General features: G+C 35.7%; 1 protein-coding gene and 1 long non-coding RNA gene across 4 annotated transcripts in view; one reads left to right on the top strand and one right to left on the bottom strand.

Annotated features, from left to right (window-relative positions):
- LOC128162932 (adenylate cyclase type 1-like) overlaps positions 1–15596 on the top strand; it is a 36974-nt gene extending 21378 nt beyond the window's left edge. For all 3 annotated transcript variants that reach the window (XM_052826360.1, XM_052826361.1, XM_052826362.1), the window contains exons 10-21: positions 944–1002; positions 3778–3925; positions 4813–4910; positions 6673–6757; positions 7874–7969; positions 8271–8527; positions 8801–9038; positions 10223–10369; positions 11112–11210; positions 11301–11418; positions 11644–11768; positions 11989–15596. In XM_052826360.1, coding sequence (XP_052682320.1) covers positions 944–1002; positions 3778–3925; positions 4813–4910; positions 6673–6757; positions 7874–7969; positions 8271–8527; positions 8801–9038; positions 10223–10369; positions 11112–11210; positions 11301–11418; positions 11644–11768; positions 11989–15075 — 4557 coding nt within the window. In that variant the 3' untranslated portion in view covers positions 15076–15596. The remainder of the gene's footprint in view (positions 1–943; positions 1003–3777; positions 3926–4812; positions 4911–6672; positions 6758–7873; positions 7970–8270; positions 8528–8800; positions 9039–10222; positions 10370–11111; positions 11211–11300; positions 11419–11643; positions 11769–11988) is intronic.
- Positions 1034–3347, bottom strand: LOC128162933 (uncharacterized). Its single transcript, XR_008240739.1, has 3 exons — positions 3000–3347; positions 2701–2826; positions 1034–1375 (listed from the first exon to the last, which is right to left on the bottom strand). It is a non-coding gene; the product is annotated as an uncharacterized LOC128162933 (long non-coding RNA).
- Positions 15597–15781: the final 185 nt, after the last annotated feature.

Here is a 15781-nt window from a genome sequence, read left to right on the forward strand (position 1 = left end):
ATTGTAGGAACGTCGCATACCATAAGATATTCTAGAATTCATTGTTAATCATTCTTAAAGGAAAAGAATATATAAAAATATTTTTAGAAGTTTAATATAAACCGTACGTGTTACTTCTCCAAAAAAGAAAATTAATTCACATTCCTTATTACTTTAAAAACATATATATTCTTTAGAAACGAAACTTGCTGAAAAACAATTCTGCTCTAAGTTCGCTGGCTTTGAAAACCACACAAAGTGAATTCGTGCATGATAGCATATATTCCTAATCTGTAATCTGGCCATTAATTTCCGACAGGAATTTTAAAGTAACCCTTTTTTTCCCTGTCAACTGAACATACTAATCGATCAGTGCGCGCGGGCCGGTGCTGTCTTGATTTCCCACACGGCTGCCTGTAAATATCGTTGTCCCCGAGCTCTAATATTTCAGGCTTCAATAAAGTTACGCAACTCCCTGATGTGTAATCAGCCAATTTTTTTGTTTGAAAACGTGATAAGAAAAGGTGTTTCTGAATTTATAAAAAAATCTTTTTTAGTCAATTACTGCAAAATTGTCCTCGTGTCTTTTACGAACTTTTATTTTACTAAATTAAGTTAAGTGCACGACATTTTAAAAGTCATAGACTTAATTAAATTTGATAAAAATCAAAATTCAGTAAACGACACTCGTGTGCATTTGAAGTAAAAGAGCAGTGTTTCGAAGCTAAAGTCAATATAATTAAGATCATGTTATACCATATCACTTCCTACCAACCTTATTTCAACCTCATTTCAAGACAAGGTGTGTCAAATATTGTGTATCTAACCATGTGTTATTCCTGTTTGGAATCGAACCCAGTTTATTGAAAAAAATGTCGGATGTAATAATCAACACACAAAACAGATAATTTATGAGTTTATATGTAGATGATGTACTAATGAGACCTTTATTTTTTCTTGGTAGTCGAACTTCGGATACTCTGTGAGAGACAAAATTAGAAAGGCCTTCCAAGGGCAGTCGAGGTATGCGATCAATGACCTGTACATGTTAAGGTGGATCTCTACACCAAATAAGTGTAGGAGATTTTTGTTGCATGCATTTGTTACCAATACTAGGCACAGTATTCAACAATAATATACCTCAAAATACAATACACTATTTTCTAGAGAATTTTTAAAATATCAGTCTGGTTCCAGAAAACCCCTTATTCATCAAATTTTTAAACATTCCTGTTTTAAAATTCTTATGAAAGTGAAATGTTATTAAGTTTAGAAATGAAAAACAAAAAAATCATGAATGAAGTTTGTATGATTTTTATTGGAATCCACATAAATATGAAACTAAAATATAAAAAATTCTTTTAAGGCAAACTGCTGGACAAAATCCCACAAAAACCTGAAAATATAAACAATATTCGTTGGTGAATGGGATGAAGAAAAGAAATTGAATGAAATTGAAAAATTAAAGGAAATACTTAATTATTGCAAAAATCTTGGTATGAAAGATCCTGTTTAAGAGTTGTCTTTCTTTATTTTACATGGTCTCAAATATCTTGGGATCAATTTTTAAGGCGTCGAGCTAATGCTCGGCAGCCTTCTAGCGATCGTCTGGATTGGCAATCGTCCAAAAATTCATGCACTGCACCGCCTTTTTGATGCGCATAAAAAAATAAGTTCCTTGAAGTATTAAACGTATTGCAAGATTTGTATTCCTTTTATTCAACTAAATTGTGTACAAGAAACCCAACTTTGCCTCCCTGGTTATTGACAACTCATTGCATTAGTATAAATTTGCTTAATCAAGAAATGGCGGATGAATACAATAAGGTGCAATGTAAACATTCACTAAAATATTATTTAAGTTTATCGCTTACATTTTGATTGGAGACTGTGCCCGATAGAAATAAAATTTGATATGTAAATGTATTTGTTATCGGGCATGGTCTTCAAAATAATTGTAAGCGATAAACTTATCTAGAGATTTTGTTGCAATTAATAAACACGATAATGCAGTTGGTTTGGTCGAGCATTTTAGATAGCACGTGTTGTGGATTTGTTTGTAAACAACCATAGCATAGGTAATCTTGTTTCAAACGGGAATTGAAATAAATAAAAGTATGTTTTATTATTATAATTAGGGACACACTGTTAATGTATTCAAATTATGAGCCTGTGAAATGTGCAAAGACTTTTTAAAGCAGAAAGAAAATAATAATTTTTTTTTAACTTTGAAATTTCTTCGATTTTTGTAACCATGATAAGTTATTGTATTATAAACTCATCACTACATATTTTATAACGAATTATACTGATGATTGTTTTTGAAACAGCACAAAACGTAATTCATTTCCTTTTTTATTCTAATATTATTTGATAAACGACTATATATATTAGTACAGAATTTCAAATTATTGATATCATTCTATATAAAAGAAAATGTCAGCTTGACGCCTTTGTGGCCGTTCCGGCCTTTGATTTAATTAATAAAAATCACGAAGAAAAATTAAAAAAGGAACAAGTTTATGCTAAATATGTAGATATAAGATAAGTAGTGCTTATGATAATGTTTGAAGCTGAAAAATCATATTATTGATGAATGCATTATATATATTTAACTCTTCAGAACAAAATATTAGTAGTTAATTATATTATAAATTGCCTTTTACTTTTTTATATACAATAGCAATTATAAACAACAACCATACGCATATTAATACATACATTAGATGTCCATAGTGATACACATGCATGTGTGGAAATGAAAAACATGCTCCTTTTCAGAATTATGTCTTTCCCTCATTTGGCTTGCAAATCCGGGCTTCCACTGCTATTGCTACCTAGTTGTATCTATTTTAATCAAAATACATTAGTTTAATGTCAAAGTTTCAGTGAAAGTCTTTTACTGCAAATGTTTTTTTTTTAATTTGGGAAGTTAGGATCAATTCAAGAGATCGTACTACGGTACTTTCGTTTTATATTCATCATACATATGTTTAAATGAAAATTTGACATCTGCTTACCTATATCGATAATCCGCCACATATGTATGATCGTCTGTTGCAGATGACATGACAAAAATGTGTTGCCAATAGCAGCAGAGCAGGGAAACGGTATATTATTTAGATTCCACGTTTTCCGTAAAAACAGCTGATAATCAATGCTAGTTAAAAGCTTTAAACAGGAAGAAAATTGACATATTTTCTAAGCGTTTTGGTGATTTCATTCCTATCTCACCTCCTTAGTTAGAAGAGTTCAATTAAACGGTGTATAGCTATTTTGTACCACGACATAATGTTATCAATCCGGAACACAATGGCGTTTCGAACGGAAGTCAGACATGTTTTGACGATGTAGCCTTCCACCTTAAAATGATTAAATTGAGGAGAAATGATTATACAGATAATCAATTACGTATGTTTACTGTTGTAGCAATATTAAGTCACGCTGGCATTAGCGTTTTAGCGTCCATTTGTGTGATCGCTTCATTCTTAGTTTTAAGAAATTTCTTCACATACTCATTATATATTTATGAAAAATTTACCAGTACATCAATTTGTAGAAAAAAATTTGTCAATAGTTATACATCTTATATAGAAAAAATATGACTACGTTAATATTTTTATTTAGAATTTTGTCTCAATCTTATGATGCATTACATCAAAACATAGTTTCATGAACAGTTATTATAAAAAATATGTTCTTGTGGTCTGTATTCAATGGGATGCCTACTACTGATTTAAATGGTCTTATAAAGGAGTGCAATGTGTTAACTGTAGGTTTTTTTTCTCTCTCGTTCAGTCGGAGTCCGTCCAAACAGCAGACAACCACAGAGTCGGCCAACAAGTACATCTCCCAGGCGCTCAAGGCCCGGAACCTGGAGAAGGAGAAGCGCGAGCAGGTCAACAGCTTCACGCTCAGGTTCAAGAGCTCCTTCCAGGAGAAACAGGTACACCTCATCGGTTATATTGTTTTTGTAGTTTTATCATTATCTGAGGACATCAATTTTTAATTGTTTTCGAAAAATACGTAGATTTGAGGTTTCGTAAGTTCCATGGCAATGACAAGACTGAACCAACACATTGTTTTCATATTTTTTATTTCTTTGAAGTTAAGGTAATTTGAAAGTGAATTGCTTAAGAACTTGCTTAACAAAAACGACATAAAAACTAATAATAATGAATCAAAGACGTTAGAAACTAAAATGAGTTATCCAAGTTTTTAAAATCAGACAGCTTTCAGTTCTTTCATTCTTTAATTCTATTTGACAGTTTAAGTCCACCAACTACTATGTATTATTATTATTAGACATTCATTATTTAAAATTCTAATTGTCGGTTTCTATTTGACAGCTTTCAGAACTTTCATTTATTTGATTTTTTTCACAGCTTTAAGTACTTTAATTACTTTGATTCTATTTGACAGTAACAGTGCACCAATGACATTGCCTTAAAAAGTTCTACTGCTTTATTAATCAGAACCATAGACACTTAAATGAGTTATCCTAGATTTTTTAGCTAGACAGCTTTAAGTGTTTTCATTACCTTAAATCGATTTGACTGTACCAGTCCAATAACGACCTTTTTATCTATTTGACAGCTTTAAGCCCTTTCATTATTTTGTCTCACGTTTTGACAGTCTTTCAGTACTTTCATTACTTTGATTGTATTAAAAAAACTATTTGACAGTATCTTTTAGAAAGCTTTCAGTACTTCATTTCTATGATTCTTTTTGACAGTCTTTCAGTACTTTCATTACTTTGATTGCATTTAACAGTATCTGACAGTATCTTTTAGACAGCTTTCAGTACTTTCATGACTTTGATATATTTGACAGTACCAGTCCACCAACGACTTTGCCTTCAGCAGCAGTATGATCTGTTCCCTGGTGATGTTGATCTGTATGGCGGGGATGCAGACAATCATTCTTCCAAGGTAAGTTATCGGAATTAACTACTCCATTTACAAAGGAAAACTACTTTTACCTTAAAAAATCGAATGTCTGCAGATCCATTACGATATTTATACCCCTGCAAACGAAGTTTAGGGGGGTATATTGGTTTCACCCTGTCCGTCTGTCTGTCCGTCCGTCTGTCCGTCTGTCCGTCTGTCTGTAGACGCAACTTTGTCCCCCCTATAGAATTTTTTATTACTGCATGGAACAGTTTGAAAATTTGTACATATGTTGAACACCATCTGAAGATGTGCACCTGCAATTTTTTTTAAGATCAGACAAGATTTAATGATTTTATGACAGTTTTCATTTTCCTTATTCTATATATTGTATAGTAATGTTGAAAAGTAAGGGAGGTAATCCTTACAGATTTTATTAATTAATTAATAGAAAACACTCTAAAATATATTTATATGAATACATCCAGATGGAGTTTTTTGTCTTTATGTCTTAATTTATAAAAAAAAAAATATTTTTTATAAGTATTCTATCAACTGACAATGCAAAGTTTTGTTTGTCAATGATAAATTCTTAGGAGCTAATGAGAACATCAAAGACAAGTGTGGCTGAATTCATTTGTCCCAAGGGAGCCATTATCTGAGCCATGGTTCAGATGGAGCATGTGTTTAGAGGAAATTGATAATCTGTAAAATGGGTGATGTATTTGGGCTATTTTAAAACTGTTTCATGTAAACCAAAAGGTCTATCATTATAAGGAAATAAATAATATAATTATTAATAAAGAAGTTAAACTATATTTAGAGGTTGTTTAAATTTATTTGTCAAGTAATTTGATGAAGTGACCCTATTGGGCATTAATTTAAATGAAATTCAAAATTACTGATATGATTGTAGTGTTATGGCAATTTTAAAATTGTTTGTAATATTAAATTTTCTTTTTTTACATATTTTTACATAGTATGGTAATTATGGTAATGTTTTGGGAGTTTATTAAATTTAACAAGCTCATCAAAGAAAATCATAGTCCTATGGGATCAATTTTCTGATATGGAGTTCAATTGTGCCATAGGAGAAAGTGAGGAAAATTTGAAACAACTAATTGCATCTGTCAAGACTCTTATTAGAAAGATATTGAAAGTTTTATCAACAGAAGAGCATTGCTTGGCTACCGGTATTTCTATTCACTGCAAAGAGAGGGGTTATTGTCATTTTGTTGGTTTTTCTTTAAATCAATTGAATTAAAAAAATATATCATCAAATACATACATTTGTAAATGTATTACTGTTATAGATATGTATTTACAGTGAAATTCTGACAATTTTGATTTTAATTTTTCTTTGTTAATTATTTTTTTTTTTTTACAATTCTAGAAATTTTTTTTGGTATGTGTTCCAAACCTTAATTATTATTCAATTCAATTATTTGTCCCATTTGAAATTAGCCTAGCGGGGGTATTAGTCCCATTAGGACAGTTCTAGTTGAATTAGTCGAAAGGAATATTGCAGTAGATATAAAGACAAAGAAAACTGAATCAAAATTAAAATTATAAAAGAGCACAAATACATTCTGTCAGAATCTGAACACACTTCGGGATTTTTCTTCAGTTCCTCAAAGCGTTCTTGAAACATCAAGTGAACTATCAAAATTTTGTGTTTCACATCTATGTTAAATTAAAATAAAAGCTTTATTTCAATTTATGGTTATGTTACTCCTTATATATTTCAATGCATTTATATAATGTATATCATTCAACTCATTTAATTTTATTTTATTAATTACAGAACTCTGCTGTTGTTGATTCTCTTCCTGACAACATTTTGTTGGATCGCCCTCGTTTTGATTCTCATTCTCAGCGTCAAACTCAAAGTAAGCAGACGATAATGCATACGTCACTATTGATCGACCTCATGTGATTATTGAGTATGGTTGTCCAACTTTAAGTTCAATCTCGCATTTTAGAAAAAAAAATAACACATGCTGTTTAACAGAAAAAATAAGTAAACATGAAATGAATAGTTCATTCAGTGACATCGCAAACTATGGTCATATACAGACTTTGAAGTGTTTTGTTGACAGAAGCCACGTGAATTCATAAATTAAATAAGAATAACAGTAAAAATCGAAAGAAGTTTCATGGTATACAAACAACAAACTCGTATTTCACCACCGACATAAACAAGGAATACATAGAGTTATGATTATATAATGTATGAATACAATTAAAGCGATTAAAGCTGATTTACGACTGAATCCTTTTTAACGCGGAGCTTTATCCTCATAGATTTAAGGATAAGCCCATCAGCACTGTTCATTTGTCTGGTGTTACACAGAACAGATGTCCTGTAAATTTGAAGCACTGTTTGTCAGATATATATGATATTTAAGGTTCACCACCTCTCCATATACACCTGTATGTTATCTCTTCTGATGATCATATCATGGAACTTGATAAATTGACTTAGAGGTACTAGTAATATTCATACACCTTAATAAGAGTTACTTCCCTTGTGAGAGAGACAATTATCCTTAACCATAAGTTGATGAAGCGATGTTGTTACAGGTCTTTCTGGGAAGATTGCAGGTTATTCATTTTCCCCTTAATGTCAGATTTGGTTTTGGCAGATGGTTATTTGTTAAAATTTGCTTCGAGTTTTCTTTTTACAATTACTGATAAGTCTGTAGTCATGCTTTACTTTGAATTTGTTCTTCAACAATACGTTACTGGTTATAAGTTTCCCTTGCATGAATTGATGTTATAAGTATTCTCTCTTGTGTTAGTTTTTTTAATTACATGTTATTAACTTCTTTTCCCGTCAAATCTGCTTATAGTTCTATAGATAAAACGAATTTTTTTTTTATCCACCGAATCATTTTTCAAATTATATATTTTTGTAAAAAAATTGTTCTTTATTTTGCTTACATTAACTACGTTATTTTTTATTTTTGAATTTAGTATTGAATTTGAGTGCCTTTATTTTACAGTGCACAGTGTTTGATATTCGGAAATCATCTGGACTTAGGCTATTTATAATGCTGGCGACTATTATTCTCATTTACTCCATGTCCCAAGTAAACATTGTAAGTAGCATTTAGACAAACTGGTTACCAACCTTAATTCGCGAAGACTTTGTTTCGAGATTTAGGGAGATAATTAAAACTAATTTTGGCGATCAAATGTACATTGTATGGAAAACAAGAAGACTGGTTCGCGGTGAGAAATATTTGCGACAAACAGGCTCATGAACATTTCTCGCACGCAATTAAAAGTTGGTTTTCAATATATATATATATATATATATATTTAGAAGTTCAAAACCTAAATTGAGACTGTAAACTTCCTCTTTGAAAAACTTTACGAAACTTATGTTTCAAATTTCAGTTTTGTTGTCGTTCCTCCACGCTGTTTGAGGAGTTGACCTTAAATGGCCTTAGTGGGGGAGGAAAGATGCACCTCTCGTGTGATTACCCACAATACATCTTCCTAGCCGGCGTGCTGAGTTTTATTTCCGTTTCCGTTTTCCTGAAGCTAGCGGCGGGAATCAAGTTCCTTTTGATGGCCGTCATGTTGGCCGTGTACATCGTTGTCATGGAGATCACACACCGGGACATCTTCGAGACGTTTGACATGGCTAACAGGTAGGAACATGTTTTATATCAAAAAGCTTTTATACAGCGTGACTTCTAGTTTTGTCCTATTGGACGATTTTTGTTAAAATACATCTTGATTTTTAAGAAGAAACACCGAGCTCTCGTTATATATAAAATTTAATGTCGAGGTTTACGTCAGTGTTTTCAAAATAAAACCAGAGCTCACTATGCGTGAACAGACAATCTCATTTATGGCTTTTAGAGATCATTTTAGAAATTTTAATAGAAGTATAATCATTATTTTCTTTTGGTATTTTGCAGACATCACGTGCCGACACGGGTCACTGGCGTTGTCGTGTTAATCGTATTCATGTTGACCCTGTACTTACAAGGTCGCCAGCAGGAGTGGACGTCACGGATCGACTTCCTCTGGAAATCCCAGGCCACAGAGGAGAAAATCGGGATGACGGAAGTCCAGAACAATAACAAACGGATTCTGTGCAATCTACTTCCGGCGCACGTTGCCGCGCATTTTTTAGATACTTCTAGCAAGAAAACGGTAAGACAACACAACATTAAAAACCAGATCTAAATAAAATCAACGTATTAATGAATGTAATACGGTAAATGTTAAAAAATAGAAAAATACACAAAAAGCAAGAAACGTTGTGCCGGATAATTATGCCAGTACCAAGGTGGCATTTTTGCACCCGCTTAAGATGCAGTTTCGGAAAAATCCATGTATACCAAATGATAGACCATTGTCTAGAGAGTATATAACCATTTTTGTTTTTAGTGTGTTTCACCTGACAGGTGAGATATTTACCTTTAAAAATTAATATCCCATAGGAAAATGATAATTCCCATAGGATAATTGGTTCTCCTACAGGAAATATTGACAATCCTATAGGATTTTATAAAAGTCCTGTAGGAATGATATTTCCTATAGGTGAATGGTATTTCCTGTAGGAATTTGATTCAGAAATGTAGATTTCCTATAGGATATTAAGTTTTCCTATCAGATTTGAAATTCCTATGGGAAGTTCTTGTATTCCGATAGGAAACTTCAAATTACCTATAGGAATATTGTTTTTCCTATGGGAAAAATTATTTTCCTATAGGAATTTATTTTTGAAAGGTAAATATCTCACCTGGCAGGTGAGATACAATGATAAAAAAGTGGATGTTAACTCTTTAAGCAATGGTCTATCATATGGCATATTTGAATTTTTCGTTATATGCAGCTTAAACGGGTGCAAAAATGCCACCTTGGCACTGGAATAATTATCCGGCACAGTGTTAAGAATAGGAATAGAATATATCAATTTAAAGGTTATCATAAGTGGTTAATGTATCGGGTTTGTAAACAACAGGTCCCAAGTTAAATCCGCGTAATGCTTTCTTTCCTCTTTACTGAATTTCAATCAGAAAATCCTATTTTTTTTTTCAAAATTGCTTATTTATCTAATTGACCTGTTACTTATCACGCAATATTCTATCAAGTTGTTTTCTGCTGATTTGAGAAAATATTTTAAAGTGTTATAGTGAATCACCTGAAAGATATCTTAATGTTTGCTTTATTTGAAAATCAATCAAGGGTCACATAAAGATTTGGCCATAAATCCTTCATAATTAATTTCATCTGAAATTGAACTATGATAAAACACTGAACTACTTCTGATGTTTATATACATGCATTAATATAACGTATACAACTATACAAAATTCTTCTTGTGTTTTCAGGAGCTTTACAGTCAGTATTATCCTAAAGTGGGCGTATTCTTTGCGTCCATTCCGAACTTCTCTAACTTTTACATAGAACTAGACGCCAACAACCAGGGCATGGAGTGTCTGAGAGTGCTCAACGAAATCATCGTGGATTTTGACGAGGTGAATAAAAATACAAAATAAAACAATTATATGTATGAAATAGTTTAAAGCAATATGAGGCCTATAAAAAAAATTGTGTGTTTAGGGTAACACTGATGAAAAAATTAGGTTAGGTAGGGATTTTTTTTTAATTTTATCATTTTTTTTTCTGCATGAGTCCTAAGAATGTTTGTTTGTGAAATATTTAAAAATGGATTTTTTAATAGAAATAATATAAAATTCACAATCGGATAAAAACAGACAACTAAAAATGGTAGGATAGGGGCATTTTTGTAGGTTAGGTCGGGTTACCCTAAACACACAACTTTTTTATTAGGCCTGAGCTGTATTTCTTAGAATTTTATTTCGCTGCAAAAACCTGCTCTGCTAGTATGCTAAGTCTGCATGTAACTTAAACTTTTATGATAAATAAGATTTGAAAAAATCATTTATTTTGTGAGAAGAAAGATTTATCTTCTAAGGAATATATAGCAGTTCAATTTTTGTACAGGACGAAAATTATTCAAATTTACTTCAATTAAAGCTTCTTAACGGCTTTTCCCACAAAAATAAGGCTAACAGAAATTAATAAACCATGATATTTTTGGTCATTTAGTAGAAAATAACATTTTTGTGAAAAAAAAATTAGCATGAAAATTGCAGCTCATATTGTTTTATCTTCTTCGATATCATATACTTTTGTCATATGTATTTGATTTAAGAATGCATTTTGTATTTCCTTATTTTCCTCGACATATTTCAGCTTTTGAACGAGCCTCGTTTCCGTGCCATCGACAAAATCAAAACCATAGGTAGTACCTATATGGCCGCAGTCGGTCTGATGCCGGATTACAAAATACAGGTAATATGGTTTCATAATAGAATTTAAAATCTTTAGGCAATTATATGAAATCAGTGTATTTTAAGGTGTTAAATCATTTTTTTTGTCCAGGAAACACGTGGCTCTATGAGTCATTACATGGAGATATTGGTGGAGTTTGTTCTGGCAATGATGGATAAAATGAAAGTCATCAATGAGAACTCGTACAACGACTTCCAGCTCAAAGTCGGTAAGTGATTGGTGATAGTTTATCGTTGTATTGTAGGGTGTCTATGATAAAAAGGATTTCGGTGACTAATGTAAAACGAATGAAACGCGAGGTACTAAGTAACCTGCAGTTTATATATTATCAGGAATCTCTTTAACCAAAATTCAACTTTGTTTAAATTATATTCAAATATTTTTTACAGAATTTGTAAAAGCCAGGTTCTGATAACGTTTTGTTCGTTTCCAGGTATAAATGTTGGTCCGGTGGTGGCGGGGGTTATCGGCGCCAAGAAGCCTCAGTACGACATCTGGGGAAACACGGTGAATGTGGCCAGTAGAATGGAGAGCACGGGGAAACCGGACCTCGTGCAGGTAAAGTATCACACCTGGTTCAGGGGCCATAAAACTTAAACAAGACACTTTAACGTCCATCTCACTGATCCTCTGTATGTTCCGTTTATTTTATGGCCCCGAACCTTATACCCTGCGCAAACAGAGATTTTTGTCTGCTTCACTGAAATAGTTTTAAATACCTTTTATCATTTAAAAAATGATCACTCACGTAAACTGCACTCATTTCCTCTTGTTTTAGGTGACAGAAGATGTGTATAATGTCTTGCACGAGAAATATGAATTTCAATGTCGAGGGGTGATTAAGGTTAAGGGTAAAGGTGACATGGTGACCTACATACTAGTTGGCAGGAGGAGGCCCTGCAGTATTCTTCAGACTGCGTCATCGCCGCGACTATCAACAGCAGCTATTCCAAATTCGCCACCTCTTGGTGTTTCCCCAAGTTCGCCTAACATCCCCAAGTCTGGATCACGTTTGTCGGCGATTAATGGGTCACCCAGCATCAACAGCATGGGCAATGTATCCAACAGTCACGTGACAGGCCAGTCGGCGTCAGGAGCTCTCATCGTACGGAATCCAAGTGCTGCCAGTCTGTCGTCACATGAAAGTATATCTAGGAATGAGTCTCTACGGTCCCAGAATCGCTTGCCGTTAAACTTTGAACCCGCTAAAAGTATGCCGACTCCTCCCGGAAGTTTAAATCGAAAACGGAGGAACAGTTCTGACAGCCCCAAATATCCGGCCCGCAAACCGTCCGCAAATGCTCTGTCACATTGCATTTCCGGTCACATATCTGAAACGGAGTCTGAGGTGACTTATGCGCGCATGGATTCCCCAGAACTTCCTGCTGTACATTTCATGAATGTGAGAACTCAGAATGTCCTCCCTCTGCAGAACTCCATGTTTGATAACCTTAAGACAAGTCCAGGTACTTCCGAACAGCCAAACGATCATTTTGTCCGCAGTCTGAACTCTTACCCTGGTCATAGTTCCTCACGCCATCCAATGAACGATCTATATGCCACCCCCATATTTGAAGACGAGACTATTAGTGTAAACAGTCCGCTTCTGCCCCATTCGCCTCCGCCACAGACTCGGGGCGGGGATCACTACAAACAAATCCACAGGAACATCAGCGATAGCAACATAGTGGGCCATCATCAATCCCCCTCCGGAATTCCACGCAGCACAAGTTCCCCCTGTGCCTACAGTATGTGTAATATCACCTCTACTAGTGGGATTGCTGACCCCAATGACAGGACGCAGCACAAGGAGAAATACACGGCGCCCCACTACGCCTCTGTGCAACCAATCAGAAAACCGACACAGATGCCGATGAGTCAGTCTAAAGGACCGCCTGTCACCAAACCCTGCCAGGTGGTCAGTCCCACGGTACCCATGGTTAGGCCAACTCCGTTTGTAATGGCAGGGGCTGTTCCCGAGCTACGACAGTCTGTGAAAGCAGCGCCTGGTCTACAACCCCGAAAAGTTCAGAATGTTCCACCAGTTAGTCCTTTTGCAAACCCGTCTTTCTTTAACCAAAGCAATAACGACAGACCGGATCCCAGTGAGATTCCTGAAGAAAGCAGAATGATGATATCCAATATGTTGAGAGAACTAAATCAAGTCGTCAGTCCTTCAAATCCAAATCGTAGAAAGTCCAACAGATTGGACGGCAACGAGACTTCACACAATAGAAATCCGTCGGATGACATCTTTGTGACAGCCACCTATCGTGAGCCACTGAGTCCTCAACAAGCTTTCCACGCTCCTAATCAGGCCGGTCATCAGCAAGGCAGCAGCCCTCACAGAAAACTCCCATCGCCTCTTCACGGCTCCTCCCAAACCTTCGCCTCACCTCCAAGACAGAGTCCGATGGCGTCTCCAGCGAAAAGAAGCTTATTTGATAGAACGAAAGAAGAAGACTCCCGGTGTTCGATTTCGCCCCCACCACCTCCTATTCCACCTAAGCCAAACCTTGACGGAGGCCGGAGGGTGTCCCGAGGGTCGCGAGCCAGCAGTACTTCCTCACAGTCCACGCTGACGCCCTCCCCTGCTTTGGTCGCCAACATCGACGGACGAACCATGTCCATTATGTCGAGTCCTGAGGACGAGGCTTTTCAGCAGTCAGAGTCCCAGCCTCCGCCATTACCGGTCAGGAGAATGCAACCCGAGAGAGCGAGCTCGCAGAGGACGGCCGAGGTGAAACCAAACGCTCTGGTTCAGCGAAGTAATTCTAGTCCCCGGGTCAGGCCCCGGTCATTACGTAATCGGAAGGACACTCTTACACCTGTTCTGTACTCTGACGATGACCGGGAGTCTGTGAGTTCCAAGCCGTTCAGCGAGCACTCGTCAGTCGTGTTGTTACAGCCAATCGAGTTGAAGCTTTCCAGGCCCGCTTACGTTAAGCAGCTCTCGTGTCCCGCCGACGACTGCTACACTCAGTATACCCGTGCCTTCCTCGCTAACACCGACTTTATGATATCAAATTTAGATCGAAATTTCTCCAGGTCTAGTGATACTATATATTCTAGCTTTTCCCATGGACCTCCGACTCCCAAGTTTCCAGTCTTGAGTTCTGCTGCTTCTTCATCCTTGACCCAATTACTTCAAGAGTTGGCTGGGGAACAACCGAATAAAATTAATGAATACTCTTCCAAGCATAACCGGTCCCAACCGTTCAGAACCGGAGAGACAGAAGTAGAGGATAAACTGCTAAACAAGTCTCAATCTAAAGGACAAACTGGACAAAATTCAAAACGGAAACCAACACGCCTTCCAGTTCCAATAAAACTAAAACAAAATTCTGCTAAGGATGGTTCATCAAAGTCTCCGTCTGCTCAAAATTCATTTCAAGTCAAGCGGCGTGGAAATTTTACAATGCCAGTCAGGCCCTGTAAAAGTCTGGATTATATACCGAGTGATCGAGAGGACAACGCGTCATCGGCTGCGTCATCAACATGCGGCAGTCCCAAAATGACGCGGGAATACGTAGACCCCTACTATCAGGCTCGGATCGAGGAATATCTCGCTGGCAGAAATCTCCTCGGGCTCGAGAGCCTGAGTCTGTCGTCCATCGCTAGCAGTAGCGAGATGTCTAAGAGTGACCCCGCCCTCAACATGGACTCAGGATCGGCGGCGTACGAGTCGGAGTACGACAATTACCGGCCGGGGATGACCAGTGACGACGACTTCTTTATATCTGACCCCGTCAGTGACCTTGACTTGCTGGATGAACTTGACATTGATCACGTAACAGTCAGTGATCATTTCAGTCTCGATATGCCGTTACCAGGGTTACAAAAGAAAACGACGACGGATGTGTAATGACGTCACTGTGTAATTTATTGAATTGTTATTAAGTAATTACAGTATTATAATTATCGCTGTCAGTTAGCTGAATAAATGTGTGATCCAAATATTTAATGTGCAATTATCTTTAAATATAAGTGCAATTTGATTCTATTATAATGAACGCGCTTTAATATTGTTTTAGTGGAATCTTTTGCAAAAGGAATGCGAGACGTATGTTTTGTTTCCAACAATTTAGACTTTTATGTGTGTGTGTGTTTGTGTGAGAGAGAGAGAGAGAGAGAGAGAGAGAGAGAGAGAAAGAGAGAGAAAGAATGGTAACGAATGAGAGATGTATTCCTCAATTCTGACTGTTTTCATGTGCATATGGACACGTTTATTGGCTGTTATATGTAACACTTGTTTGGTGCTTTGGTTGTTTTGATTTGATGAGGACTATATGTATGTGCTTTCTCCCCACACTAGTGTTCAGTTCGCAGTCCATGTCAAGACAACGCATTGTGTGACCTGAGATTAAACTCAAATAGAAAATGGCAGTATTTGTTTTGAATTATTTCTAATCATTTGATTTCCGTAAATGTATCAAACAACCAATCAATAAATCATTGATTGGTTTCAATTGTTACAGGAACGTATAATTTGTTGAACTTGTCAAGGGGAATGGCTTCAAAAATGCGTAATTTATAGGAAATTTCATTTTACTTTGACAAGAACATCTATA

The sequence above is a fragment of the Crassostrea angulata genome, chromosome 9 (genome assembly GCF_025612915.1).
Source record: "Crassostrea angulata isolate pt1a10 chromosome 9, ASM2561291v2, whole genome shotgun sequence".
Classification (NCBI taxonomy): Eukaryota; Metazoa; Mollusca; class Bivalvia; order Ostreida; family Ostreidae; genus Magallana; species Magallana angulata.